Raw genomic sequence first — 14584 nt, 5'->3', positions numbered from 1 at the left:
AACTTTTCAGGTTGCTGTTAATCATGGTTGTACATCAAATATCTTCTACTTATACCTAATGTTTATATAGATATATTATCTAGCAATATATCCTGCAACACGGTTAATCACATGCATGTTCTGTTTTAATTTAAATAGATTCCAGTGTGCACAGATCATTATTTATTTTAGACCATTATGGTGTAAATAAACATGAACATTTCCTGCTTGTCATATAACATGAATGTTGTAGATACTAAAATGTGGAACTTTTCAGACTCTCAGAATTGAAGAGATTTGAATGTGTTAAACAGAAGGTGAGGTAAGGCTTTTTTACTGTTTACTTTCTTTAAAATTGTCTATTCAAATACAAGAGATGATGGGAAATAGTGAAAAGCTAAATAAAGAAATAAAAACAGTTAAATTCTCCTTTTAAACAAACACTTTAGTTATGGTGTGAACTTAATCTTCATCTTCGTTAAAGTTAAACTAAGTTATAATTGCATATAAATTGGATAATCTGCAGATAATTTATAATAGTGACACCTAGAGGTGGTTGGTGGTAAGACAAAATAGGGACATCCCCACCAGAATAGAAAAAACAGACAAAAATGTAGCTCTCTAAACTTGTGTATTTCTGAAAATAAAGCTGATTTTTAGGAAACAAAAATCCAAAAGAGACGTCTGACTTAAAATTGTGGCCTTAATGTATTTAGAAATCGGTGTCCCCACGATTGTGTGTGTGTGTGTGTGTGCGTGCGCGCGTGCGTGCGTGTGCCCCCACCCGCATGTATGAGTCTCTCAGTCTGGCGGCTGCGGGGGAGTGATGAGTAACGCAGCTTGAGAAAACGCACCCACTCCTTGCAATCATGCCTACCGACACATGAGGTAGGTGTTATTTATTGCATGCATATCAGATCACTCCACAGCTGCTGTATAAGGGGTTATTATGTTATTGCTGCATTCACTACCCATTGCTGCACAGCCCTGGTGGACTGCACGTCATGCAGTCTTGTGCTGGAGAGATGGCGCATTAGGAGTATACATTAAATTACAGCAGTGGCGTCTATAGTTATTTTAGGTGCGTGTGCATGAGTCGAGATACCTGCCAGATTCAACCTGCTATAATCCTGAAGTGGTTCATTCACACCCTGCTTTTATTCCAATTCATCTGTAATGTAGCTGAGAGTGATCCGAATATTTAATGTTTGAACATTTCAGGTGCATCATGGAACCATCATCCCTGCAAGGATAGCAAAATCTAACAGTTTTAACCATATGGTCCCTATGAGCTGCATGTTTTTTTTCTCCCTATGGACTACTGAGTTCAAGGTTGGGATTAGGTTTAAATATAGGCATAGCATTATTATTAATAATAATAATAATAATAATAATAATACAAAGCATCAATAATTTGTCACTCAAAGTCCTCACAAGGATAGCGAGACAGAACTAATATAGAACTAATCTGTGAGGGGCCGTGTCTTGAGCATTTTCATACAATGTGCATTTTATTTGATATTCCATCATTATTACTTTGCAAGTGACTGAATACAAATATCCTGACTGTGATAAGGTACTGTACAGTAATTGGCTGCAGGTGCAAGAGCTGCTCAGCTCATCAAATCATGTCAATTTAGGGTGAGGACAAAATAATTTTATAATCATCTTTGAGATTATGTACTAAAATAGACATACCAAGGCTTGTACTTGGGGTATAGCTTGTATTCAAATGTGTTAAGAAGTTTTAATTCAAATTGATATTCCCCAAATGGGACAATGTCCTGCTGGTCTGAAGTCTACAGTGTTTTCTAATGAAATGATATCAAGTAAACAATCTATATGAAAGCAAAGACTGTTGTGTTTGTTATATATATTTTGTTTGTTGAAAATACATTTCATTTCCTGTATTTGTATTATTAGTTGTGACTAAAATTAGTAAATGTGACTATGTAAAGTGTTAACAAGTCAGAACTCATTACTATTTGAAAAGTTCCACACTATTAAGTCTTATTATTTTTAAGACCTCTTAACCAGTTTCAAATACATACTGTGAAAGTCACCAGTTCTCAAAACAAAAAAACCTATTGGTTAAATTCATATTTTGAAATAAATCTATGTAATTCCAGCCTTAAGCATTTTAAGATTTGTAGAAGTGTATAATAGTCAGTAATAACTTCTTTAACCATGCAACCATGCAAGCTTTAATGTCATTTTACAGATTAAATGATGCTTAATTATCATTGATCGGATCATTTTATAAATATGAAAACAACCCTATCTCTATACACACTGCCACCTAGTATCCTGCTACATGCACAAATTCCTAGAAATTAGTTTAGGTGTAATGGCCCATTTCCTAGTGATGACTATCACTATGTTCACTCAAGCACATAATCCAAAACCCGTTCCTAAGGCATTTCCATGTCACTGCAATTTATTGTTTATTGACACAAGAATGTGCTAGCGTTTTTGTAGAAGACAGGGCCTCCTGAAAAGTCTTTCTAAAATTAGTTGATTAGTTGAAGACTACAGCCCTGTTGATTAAACCTGTCCTAAGGGACTGACAGATGCCCTCTGATCAGAATCGGCCCAGATGAAACAAAGACTGAAGAGATGAAGAGTCTGGCTGGACTCTAGGGGTTCCCAGTTTAGCAGGCAGCTGCTGTGTCCTACTTCCTTGAACAACTCTCAGGAGCCAGTAAACTTGAGCCAAAGATTCTAGGAAACAGGTCCTGCTTATATAGCAGTGAAATTAAAATGTGTTCTTATGTGTAATTATTAGAATTTTTATTAAATCATTATATTGCAGCACCTGGGCAAAATATTACTTTAATTTAAGAAAAACCTAAAGTTCATATGATGTCATATGAAATTGTAAATAAATAAATGTATTTATTTCAAATAAGTAATTTTTGTTGTTGTGAAAACACCAGATAAGAAAACCACAAACATTACTGGAAGAAGAGTTAAAGTGCAGCCTGCATTTTTAGCCTTAGCCTGAACCTGGGCCTGATTTCCACAATAGAACAATTCATTCCTGATTTGTGGCACGGACTGATACCATGGTCATGAGACTTTTTTGTTTATACAAAAATCTGTTTCATTCAATAACCAGAGTGTACATTGGTTCGGTCTGTGTTAGTGTGTAACTTCCTCATTCCACAGGTGGTTGTTCATTTTAAAACAGAACTTTAGGATTTGAATGTTTAATTCATTGTTTAATATTTTTATTTAATTTATAATACGTTTTTTTTTTTTTTGCGTATTGTTACTTGATGTGTTTGTTTCCAGGTTTAATTTTTTATAATGATCTTACCATGAATTATTAATGCATAAATTCTCTCATATGCCATTGTCAGTGTAGGAATGAATGCTTTTTCCATTTTGTTATTACTAAAACAACCAAAGTCAAATTAAAACCAAAGTAAAGTTCTAAATAGCATTTTTTTCACCTGCTTTTAAAAACCAAGCCAATAACGAGTTACCCCCTTTCTCACTTTATCTTTCAGCATATGTGAACATTTCAGTAAGCATTAAGCTAAAATGTCCATAAAGACGATGTCAGTCCCACAGACCCTAAGGGTAACCCTAAAAAATCCAGATGAGAACAGTAGTGGTTCAGTGATTCAAGATGACCATCTCTCCAGTTTGAAGGCTTTGACTGAGAAGCTACATCTTGAGACAAAGAGGCCTTCACATATGCAATGGCGGTTTCAGCTAGAGAGCCAGAGACCCAAAGCTCTGGATACCTCAGTGGCTGTTAAAGAAGCACAGATACGATCCTGGAGTTCTCTGAAGTGGACAAAATTATCAGTGGACTTTCCTATAAACAAGCTCCAAAGACATCCATCTGAGAGGCTGAAAGGTTTTGGAAGTGTGACTGAAGCACTGGAGTGGCTTAGAAAAGAGTTGGTGAGCTCTGCACATTGTTTTGTTTAAATTCAAACTGTTGGTTTACATATGCAAATTAATTTAAGACAAGTCTGCTTTGAATTAAAAACTCTAGAGAATCTAGAGACCATGGTCTTTGCAGGGTATAACATCTGTTGTTTTTCTGTTTTAGCTTGACATCAAAATTAAGTATGTTAGTTCTTTCATTTGCTATTGTTTTTACTTGTAATGCTGTTTGCATTATTTCCTACAGAAGGAGATGCGTGTACAGGACCAGCACCTAGCTCTTCAGCTTATTCATCTGCATGGTGATCTTAACAAGGTGAAAATTGAGCAGGCTTGTAAACAGCATCGCAAGATGTTAAATGATGCTACGTTTGAGCTGGAGGAGCGCTATGAGATGTTGGACCTGCTTTGTGATGTTCCTGTCACATCTGGATTTGGCCTCTCTGCACCACTCAAGCTCATCGGCATCACAAAGATGAACATCAGTTCCCGTCGCTTCTCCCTGTGTTAATCACACTGTATTTACTGAGTATAGAACTATAGCTTGAATTGCAAGATAAAAATGTTTGCTTTGATGATAGAATGGGCAGCATTGCTGTCTTACAGATTTAGAGGTCAATTGTGAGGTCATCAAGTGTATGTGTGGAGTTTTGCATGTTAATGACATATTTGCCAAGGTTTTCTCCCAGGTTCCCATCAGCTGGGCAATGAGAATTGTGGGTAATTAAAGCTCGTACAGGCTTCATTGCCTCTAAGTCTTGAATAAGTGTGTGTGCATGGTTTTCTTCAATGGACTAATATATCAAACTGGGTACTTTTGCCTTGCACCCAATGCCAACAAGACATTGTGTGTATATGTGTGAGAGAGAGAGAGAGAGAGATGACTTTATTTAACATTTTTCTCTCCACTTAACATTATTGCACATCTAACCAGTAGAAACACATCTAACCAGTAGAAAATCAAGTAGTTCCAAAACATTTATGTTCGTCCTTCTTTTAGCCCTCATTGCAAAGAGTTGACTAATTTGTATCCCAGGTGGCAGATTGCACATAGACAAACACTACTAAAGACACTGTGCCGGACAATCCATCCGAGCATATCCATCATGGATCAATATGCACATGAGGGCATATTTCTTGAACCTGCTACAGACTTTACATTTAGAGTGCACAATGGACTTGGATCAGAAGGTAAAACTGCATGTCAAAAATTATCCAATATTTTTCATGGTCTTTAGAGATTTATGGGCATACTTGGAGAATAGTATATTAAATTATACAAGTATAAGCTTTGCTGCTACAAGTTACAACCTTTGTAGGATCTTGGAGATAAAAATGGTCTTTTCAAAGTTGACATAGGTCGAGTTTTGTAGAAATTGCTAGTGTAACAGGGTGTAGGTGCCTAGGGAATACAGGCTTTTTAAGATGCTTGATGGCTTCTGTTAGTAGCACTCAGTGTTAAGTAAAACATACAGTCTAAGTATCAATAGCTGGACAGTCAAGCTGCAAACTTTCACCTCACAATACATGACGAAACAGGGTCAATCAAGGGTTAAATCCCTCAGAGAGTCGCAGTAAAAAAAATCTTTTGAAAACAAAAACCATGTTTAATAAATATCTCTTATTTGGTTTATTGAACCTTTTATGTGTATCAGCGAATTTTAATATTCATTTTAAACACAGTACAGGAATGGATGATAAACTGGAGCTATAATTGTCAACAGGAATGGCCTGGGACATGGTTCCATTCTTATTTAGCTTACTCTTATTTACTCTTCATGAGTCTCTACCAGTTAGTAGAATAGGAAAATGGAACAGAAATGCATGATTACTATTTACAGAAAACTGTAAATAGTAATCATGCATGATTTAAGTATCAATGCCCTTTTTTTTTTTTCGTTTGATTTAAGTATCAATGCCCTTTTTTTTTTTTTTCGTTTTCATTATAATTTGTTTTGTTTGTAAATATCGATAAGTGCATTTCAAAAAGTAACACGATGGCACCATCTAATGGCCACAAAAGGTAACTGCTGATTTAAAAACAAGGGTTTTAACACTACATCTGAGCGAAATAATAAAACAGTAACACTTTTATCATTACAAATGATTTTAACACGTCTCTAACATTCATAGGAAAATGAAATGTTTATTATTTTTTGTCACATTTTCATGTATTAAAAGACAGACAAAAGTATTCTTCGTGTGCACATTTGTATTTTGTTGAACAAAGGAATCTGTACAGTTCATTTAAACATTTTTGATTATTAAAATTTCAGATAATGTAAAAAAAACTGTAAACTCATTTCAACTTAAAAACAGTTCAGTTGTTATATCCAGTGTTAAAAATCAATGTATGAGAATCTATCAAACCTTTATACATTTCAAAGAGGACAGGGCACAAGACAAGGTGGCAAATGATAGAATCAAAATTATGATTAACCAAGTTCTGCTATAAGAAACATTTTTATAAGTGGTCACATAAACATATAGCAATTATTACTGTATGTGTAAAGTCATTTTTGTCAGTTTTGATCAGTTTGAAAAGCTCTGGCTTTATGTAATTAAGGAGGGACACAATCCATTGCATTGATGGCTACATACAACACCTGATTTCATCCATAAAATGAAGGTAACTGAGTCACAAACTATCACCGTATATAATCAACTTAAAAATAAATTACCATGTACATCTCTATCAGGTAGTTGGTTTGTATACAGTGAAGTTCAGTGGTAGGTTGCATTTGAAAAATTGTGCGCAAAAAAAACAAAAAAACCAATATAAACAAAGTAAAAAAATATAGAAATACCATATACTGATCATCCTAATCTCTATTTAAGATCCTAATCTCTTGTATGTAATATAGCCTTTAGATTCAAAATAGATTCAGCAGTTTTGAGTTCTTGCTGGTGAGAACTTCAGAGACACCTCACAACATTGAACAATTACGTTCATGCAACATACATCTTTCCTTGAGGAATCAGAACAAGAGCCTCACAGTTAAAGGTACCAAAGGACCATAAAATATGGTAATATGACACTTATATGACAGTCACACAAAACTAACATATATATTGGATAGTCTACACATTCCTGTTAAAACAACTGAATTGTGGTGTAGAAGAATAATGAAATCAAACCAAATCATGTCAGAGATTTTCCACCCCAGTGTATAATTACAAATTAAAAAATTAAAGTGAAAACAATCAGAAATCCTTTAGGAAAAAATGCAATAATCTGGCTGCTAAAGTGTGCACAGCCCTTTTATAATTAAGATTACGGCTGTGTTTAGAATGAACCAATCACATTCAATCTCATGTTTAAAAGTAATTCTCATACAGCTGTTATCAATGAAATTATTCTGATTACCTTCAGGTAAAGATCAGCCGTTTCTGTAGGATTTCCTTCATTCTTGGTATTAAAGTTATTAGCCACAAAAAGTTTACAACACGTACATTATCGCACTTATTAAAAGGTATGAATCAGGGCAGGGGTATAAAAATTTTGCAAAACATTACATATACCATGGAACATTGTAAAGAATATTATCAACGAACAGACAACACAGAGCACCAGAGGAATAAGACCAATGAAACTCCCCACCAATAACAATAAAGGTTCAAGACAAAAACTTACCTGGGGAGCTTTCAAGAGACCTACAGCAACATTATTGGAGCTATATCTGGCACGTACGGTTTACTCCCTGCAAGGGAAACATCTCATCCTCTTCACATCTGGGTTATGGGTTATAGTGGATAGACGAAAACTCTATCACAAGAAACAGCCAAGCTCAAATCAATAACCTTAAACCATATAGCAAAATGTGTTATGATCCGATAAGGACTATTCCAAAAGGTATAATAATTCCATCATTCCAAATTGTATACTTAAATAAATAACTAAATAAATAATCACTAAAAAAACACCATACCAATGCTGCAGAATGGTGGTGGAAGCACTATGCTCTAGGGCTGCTTATCTTTTTTTCCAAAGTGGAAGGAATCATGAATAACTAGAAATGATTTTAAAGTGGATTTCAAAGCAAAACCTTCAAGTTTCACATAATTTAAGACAATGGCATAAACATGCATCCAAGTCAACAAACAAACCGCTTAACCGAAAGAAGTTTAAACATTTTACATGACTGAGCCAGAACTAGAGCCAGAGCCCAGAGCTGAATCCAACAAAAAAAAAATCTGTGAGGTGACCTGAAGAAAACTGTTCATGGGAGAGAATTTTGTGACTCTACAATGATTAAAGAAAGAGCAGTAAAATACTTCCATGTCATAATGGGTCACACTGATGGAGTGACTGAGTGATGTAATAAAATCAAAAGTAGTAGTTTAATAATATCGGTATTGAGATGTGCACAATTATGCAAATATTATTGTTAGTTCTTTATTTTTACTATTTCCCCCTACATTCCTGTAATTTTACATTGAGAGTGGCAAAAGTTCCGACATGACAAATTAGTTTCATCACAGAAATCTGCCATTTTAAATTGCAACAAAACCCCTGAATATCAACCTTTAGTTTTGTTCAGTGTGACATTTACATTACATACCCATGCAAAACTAACACAGATATTTTTCTTCTTTTTTTTTCCAGATTTCAAAAGCTACCAAAAACATACAATTCATTGTAAACCAACATAGATCTGAACTAAGTTGTCAGATTGCTAACACAAAACATACATTCAGATTTTTTTGTTTCACAGCACATTACATCCTCTTAAAGTCATTTATATTTGTATTTATACATTTATACCTTGGTTACAAACCATTCAATAAAAACAGTCAATGCATTAAAAAGAACATGAAATATAACAAAAAAATACCCAACAAATTATGAAAAAAAAAAGCTCACAAATAAATCCAGGATTCTAAAACTCAAGAACATGTACATATTAATGTTTTTTTTTTATCTCCATATAAATTAATGTTACCTAATAAAAAAAAGACCAAAAACGTCTCATAACACAACACTGTTCAGATTTTAGCTAATGTTACATTTTCCCTCCCCCATACTTTTCCCTAAAGAGAATCTAAGGTTCAGAATTGGTCACAGAATCCAGATCAGAGTCACAATTAACTGGCCCTAAAATCTTCTGTTTAAAACAACATTTCTTTATCAATCTATTATCTGCTTTGGATGATTGCTTTTAAACCCAAAATACTGAATCTCTTCTGTAGCCAAGAGAACTCACCTCGAACACTTATGTTTCCTGATTTAATGGATTCAAATATTCTCAAAGTGTAAACAAAATTTAATATCTTTAATTAGTCAATTAGTATACAGAATTGTAATATAGAAAATAAATATAGAAATGTGTGAAAAGAATAAATATATAACCAAGATTGCCTGCTGGTTAAGTAATGATAAGAATAACTTTTTTGGCCTCAAGAAAAGACAAGAGGAACACACTTATTCTAATCATAAAATCTTAAAATTGATTATAAAATGAATACAAAACCTATATCAGATGGAGAAACATTTTCGAAACTGTCGGATATGTTCAACTCCACTAACGACACCCAAGTTAGACACCCTCCACTCCCCAAAAAATGCCTCTGGGTTCTAACTATGGGGCAACCAATGTTAAAACATATCTTTTATAAACTGCTCACTACAGAACTGCATTTAATCTGAACTCCCACAAAACCATTAAACCTTAACCCTTACATCACTATGCTAATTATTATTAGTATAACATCATGACAATAAACAAACAAAGACATTAGCAGATTAAAAGTGCTGTGAATGCAAGGGCAATCACCTTGTTCTGTCACTAATAGGTGATGTTGCTCCACAAGAGCAAATTTCTGTAGACTGTACTTTTTGATGCCTTTAAAAATATACTTAAACATGTAGTCTAGCTATGCGACAGCCCTTAAAAAACCATGACTTGGTCTGTTATTGTTTTTGTATCATTACTTGATAATCACTGAGCATTAGAAAGAACCATGACTTCATCATAGACTGTTCTGTTTGACACAAAAATAAAAAAATCTGCACCCCAACCCTGATCAGCTGATCCACTTAGAGCTATTACACGATCCAGGCATGTTATGTTCACAATGTTAAGATGCTGAGCAACAATGACATCCAAACCGTGATGTCATCATGTCTCACCATTGTTCAAACACTACAGAAATATTGGTTTGCTTCACAGTATATCATAAATATAAGCTATTGAATGTACAATATGTTAGTTATCAAAAGTACTGTGTAACTCCACCACTGTTAAAATATATACCGAGTATTTTGTCAGAGAATAGGAAATATACATTTTGTGTACATCATACTTCATACATTCTGTACAGAATTTTCTACCTACATGCAGAAAAAAATAAGAAGGAAATTGGTGTAACATTCCTTTCAAAAGTGACTGGTTTCAAGACCAGAATAGAGAACGTGATCATATTGCATTGTTTGGATACCAAAGACAATGTTCTCGTGCTTTGATTAAAAAACTCAATTACATCCAACAAGGTGATGTCCCCTTATGCAACACAGACTAATGAAGACAGGAAAACATTTTTCACAAACGTTTCAGAGACTTCCAAAACAACTTTGGTTAAGCCATCATTCTGCATTACATTTTGGACCAGTTTTACTGAATCACAAAATAAATGTTGAAATCTGGACTTTCATGTCGAAGCAATACGCTATATATTGTCGAACAGGACACTGAGCATTAATGGCTTAAAGCAAAAACAAAGGCTTATGCACAACAAACATAAAATTCTGTATATATACTTCCATAAGTATTTTGCTCCTGTATACCACCAAAAATAGATTTCAAATGAAACAATCAAGATGTGAATGAAATGTTGACTTTTAGCTTTAATGGGTTGGGCAATTTTTTTTTTCTATAAATCATTGCAGACTTTTTTTTTTTACATTCTTCTTTTTTCCTCTTGCTCCAGTTCGAGGAGTCGGCAAATATTAATGGTTTGTGTTGATGATGTGACTGCTGATAAAAGTTGTAGGATAAATTCTGAAACGTATAGAACTGCACATTAAAGTGGCTGCAGTAAAGGTTTGGTGAACATGGGTACTGAAATTCAGATGATATTTAAATGCACATTTTGCATCTAAGCTTAAAAAATAATTCCTATAATTGTTATATTGTCCAGTCACTTTGCCTGTTAAAATTTAGGGACTAATATTATTTTGCCTGTTAGAAAGGGACTATAATAAAGGCTGTAATACCTAAATGATAATAAAATATGATTTTGTTAAATACACCGAATTAAACATAAAAGTCTACAATTCAACAGCATCTTGATTGCTTTAGCCCGAATCCATTTTAAGATGGGATATAGTTTTGCAAAACGTGTCACTGAACAAACACTTATATAGGAAATGTGCAGAGGTAATATGAACAGTAAAAGCTCAGAAATAAAACCCCTGAAGGACTGAATGTACACAATATCACATAACTGAGGTGACATTTTTCCCCCACTGTTCACAGTTGCAAATCCATGTGCTTGTATCACTGAAGAACTACATGCTGTGTATTCTGAGGCAGTTTAAACATTCTGTCTACTGGAGTGAATGTATATTTTGCAGATTACATAATTTTGAAATGTAAAACAAGCTTAATCTTTTAATGGATAGTTTTCAAATTCTTATAATGACCAATTCCCTGCTCCAGTAGAGCAAAACTGGACATTAAATGCAGACATTAGACTTTTTTTTACATAATCACTCGCTGTATTATGATTAATAATGATTCAAATAAATTTGCAGTTCTGCTAATCGAGTTGTTCGGCACTTGACGTTACTCATTTACACGGGATGCCAATATGACCTCGCAAAAAAGTCCATTGATTCCATTATAACGGCCCATGCTGACTACAAGAATTAAATCTTGAATTATATCTGTGATACTCCTCAGTACATGTAAAATGGAGGGAAAACATGCATACATCACATCAGATTACTGACGTCTGCTAAACAAAAAGACAAACCAACATAGTGAATGCTACACTGTAGCTTTAGCATTCGGTTCCTTTAGCATTTAGTACATAATGTTCATTCACAATGGCATTTAGAAAAGGAACACAATGTATAACAAATAAAAAGCATTATAAAGTGTCTTTAAATAACAGAATCTACATTTGTATTTTACAATGTACAAGACATTTCTGTTCATTATTGTGTTTTTTAATGAACAATCTATTACAGTTAATATACAGTAAGGCTTTATATGAAAATCTTTTTACATCTTCATAAACCGTTATATACAAAGGCGGTTCAGCTTTAGCACCTTCATGACAATGTTCTCAAAAGTCTACCAAGTACAGCAAAACTGGACAACACATTTTCAATTTGTCTGTAATGTGCCAATAGCGTATTTTTTTTTTTTTACAATAATAAGTAAAAAAGAAATTCGCAATGCCACTTAGTTGTTAAGTTGTGCTTTGTGACAGAAAGGCTGCGAATTTAAGTTCCAGAATCGCCACGGATCCGACCACAACTATAAGTCGCTTTTAGATAAAACTGTCTTCCAAATGAATAGATATAATAAAATATCGAGTATTGCTGTATCTGTAACACTTTAAGAACAGTTATATTGGGCTGTGCACAAGACTGACTTTTCCTGTGCAGGTGCACCATCGAATCTTCCATTTCTGCAATATTAAAATTAGACTGGAATGTATATATAACTATATGCGGCAATGTCATGTTCCACACGCATCATGTTCGGTTTCTACATGTGAAAAACAAACAAATAACTATAATTAAAAAATGTGCACTTTGGCATTGTTGTTTGCTGAAAGGTTTGACTTGGCAGCATTAAGCACCAGCAATATGAAAGCACCACGGATTCAAATAAAGCGGCCATAATGACAGACATGCCTAAGGGATTGTTATTAAGATCAAGCATCTGCTTAGAATTGTAATAGAGTCTGAGCTAAGCACTGGTGTGCATAATGAGCGTTCAATCATTTTCACCGCATTTTTCAGTAGTCAGTTTATAGTATTCTCTACAAATTTACATGATAGAAATACTGTAAAAACAGGACAAAAGAAAAAACAGGTATCTGTGAGCACCCCAAAAGTTCTAACAATCATTAAACAGTGTCCCAATGCCAGAGCAGTGGCAGCAGGTAAGACTACTGCTTTTTTCCCCCCAGTGTTTTAGTGAACTGAATTTTATGCTGAGCTATGCTTTAACGATATAAAACAATTCAAATTAAGCTGCTAATGAGAATAAACAAAACAATCACAGTGTTTTAGCACCTGGAGGATTGGGATTAACCATGGGACATACCTAGCAACTATTTTCACCTGGAGTAGGTTTTGGCAAAAGCGACATTACAATATAAAACCTGCAGCAAACAACAAAACCAGAATTGTGAACTGAAGTGGCCTAAAAACAAGTCCTTCGTTTAACTATTCATATGCAGAGGTACCGTGTTGTGAACGCTTTCACTTAACGTACAACATCTGAAAGAAAACCCAAACAAGCTAATTTGTAATATCTGTCATCTGTAGAATATCTGCACCAGAATATACCTGAGCCATACACTATTATTAAGGGAAGGGCTAGCAGCAACCAGGGAAGGAGCCGTGTTCAGAGGCACGCATACAAGAGTTCAAACCACAGCATCACATCCTCACTGAATGTTTATTTTAGTCACAAACAGTAATTATTCATTTACCACAGGTGAATTTGTCATTTCAACCCTAATATGCTGTCTCTCAAGCTCATTTCCAACCCTGGCAAGAACCCTTCACCTGCATGGCATCTGATTTTAGGATCACAGCAGGCACAATGGAGCCACAGCAGTGTACTTCTAACCAAACCTGAAGTGTGTTGATGTTCATAGCAGAAGTAACGCATATTTAATAGAAATAAAGATGAGATGAAGTGAGATAAAACAACTTTCTGTCTATTGATTCCTTCAAAAGAAGGCATTACAACTAAATGTTTAACCTCTCTGGTTTGTTAGTTCCAGCTTCCTTGACTTAACTACAATTAGATATTTATTTGGTCTGGATGACTGGTTTTTATTATTGGTTGTTGTTTTTTTTTTGTATATAAATATATCCTTTTAATGCAAAAGGTGCAGCTACGCACCCTTACAAACACATCAACTGAGCCGTTTTACCAATCATTCCAAGTCCAAGTATTTTCACGAAAGTACATGATCTGTGTAAGAATGTAGCACCATAGCCAACAATGAGCTGTTTGCTCAGGAAAAACTGTATTGTTGTAAGCACCTATCCAGAGTAAGAAGGTTGTTGACAAGTGGTTAGGTTACAGTAGAGGATGCGATTTAGGAAGGCATTCTCATCTTCAGGAAAGAAACACTGCAATGTTTTTTTAGATTTTGGAAATAAAACAGGTATATTCAGGCAAATATAACTATTTAGCTCTTTAAGCTCAGCTTTTTTTGGACAAAATTAAAAGATAAAAAAAGATAAAATACAAAAAAAAAAAAAATGTATGCAGATGATTCCTTGAGGAATCACTGACAAGCATTGCACCTTTTAATTTATTACTTGGTTTAATGTCCAAATGGGGAATTGGACTAAAAACCATGATAATGAGCACCAACAGAAAGATGCTTGTGGGGGACCTGGATAAATGGAGGAGAAATGCCTGACCATTCCTACAATAATGCAGCAGGGCAGATGGACAGCTAAGAAGGTATAAGCACGATGCTTTAAAGCAGTCTTGTCGGGTCACCT

General features: G+C 34.4%; 1 protein-coding gene across 1 annotated transcript; it reads left to right on the top strand.

Moving 5' to 3' along the window:
• The first annotated feature begins 756 nt into the window (after positions 1 to 756).
• On the top strand, positions 757 to 6882 carry fam167aa (family with sequence similarity 167 member Aa). Its single transcript, XM_046856290.1, has 3 exons — positions 757 to 867; positions 3492 to 3894; positions 4127 to 6882. The coding sequence occupies exons 2-3, from the start codon at positions 3526 to 3528 to the stop codon at positions 4388 to 4390; spliced, it is 633 nt and encodes a 210-aa protein (XP_046712246.1). The 5' UTR covers positions 757 to 867; positions 3492 to 3525; the 3' UTR covers positions 4391 to 6882.
• The last annotated feature ends 7702 nt before the right edge of the window (positions 6883 to 14584 follow it).

The sequence above is a fragment of the Silurus meridionalis genome, chromosome 8, assembly GCF_014805685.1.
Source record: "Silurus meridionalis isolate SWU-2019-XX chromosome 8, ASM1480568v1, whole genome shotgun sequence".
Taxonomy (NCBI): Eukaryota; Metazoa; Chordata; class Actinopteri; order Siluriformes; family Siluridae; genus Silurus; species Silurus meridionalis.
This window is presented reverse-complemented; position numbering and strand designations above follow the sequence as displayed.

Bases quoted from the DNA above. Each gene is read 5' to 3' on its own strand.
- fam167aa (XM_046856290.1), top strand. From the start codon at position 3,526: ATGTCCATAAAGACGATGTCAGTCCCACAGACCCTAAGGGTAACCCTA. The intron at 3,895-4,126 runs GTGAGCTCTGCA...TATTTCCTACAG, and splicing joins AGTGGCTTAGAAAAGAGTTG to AAGGAGATGCGTGTACAGGA.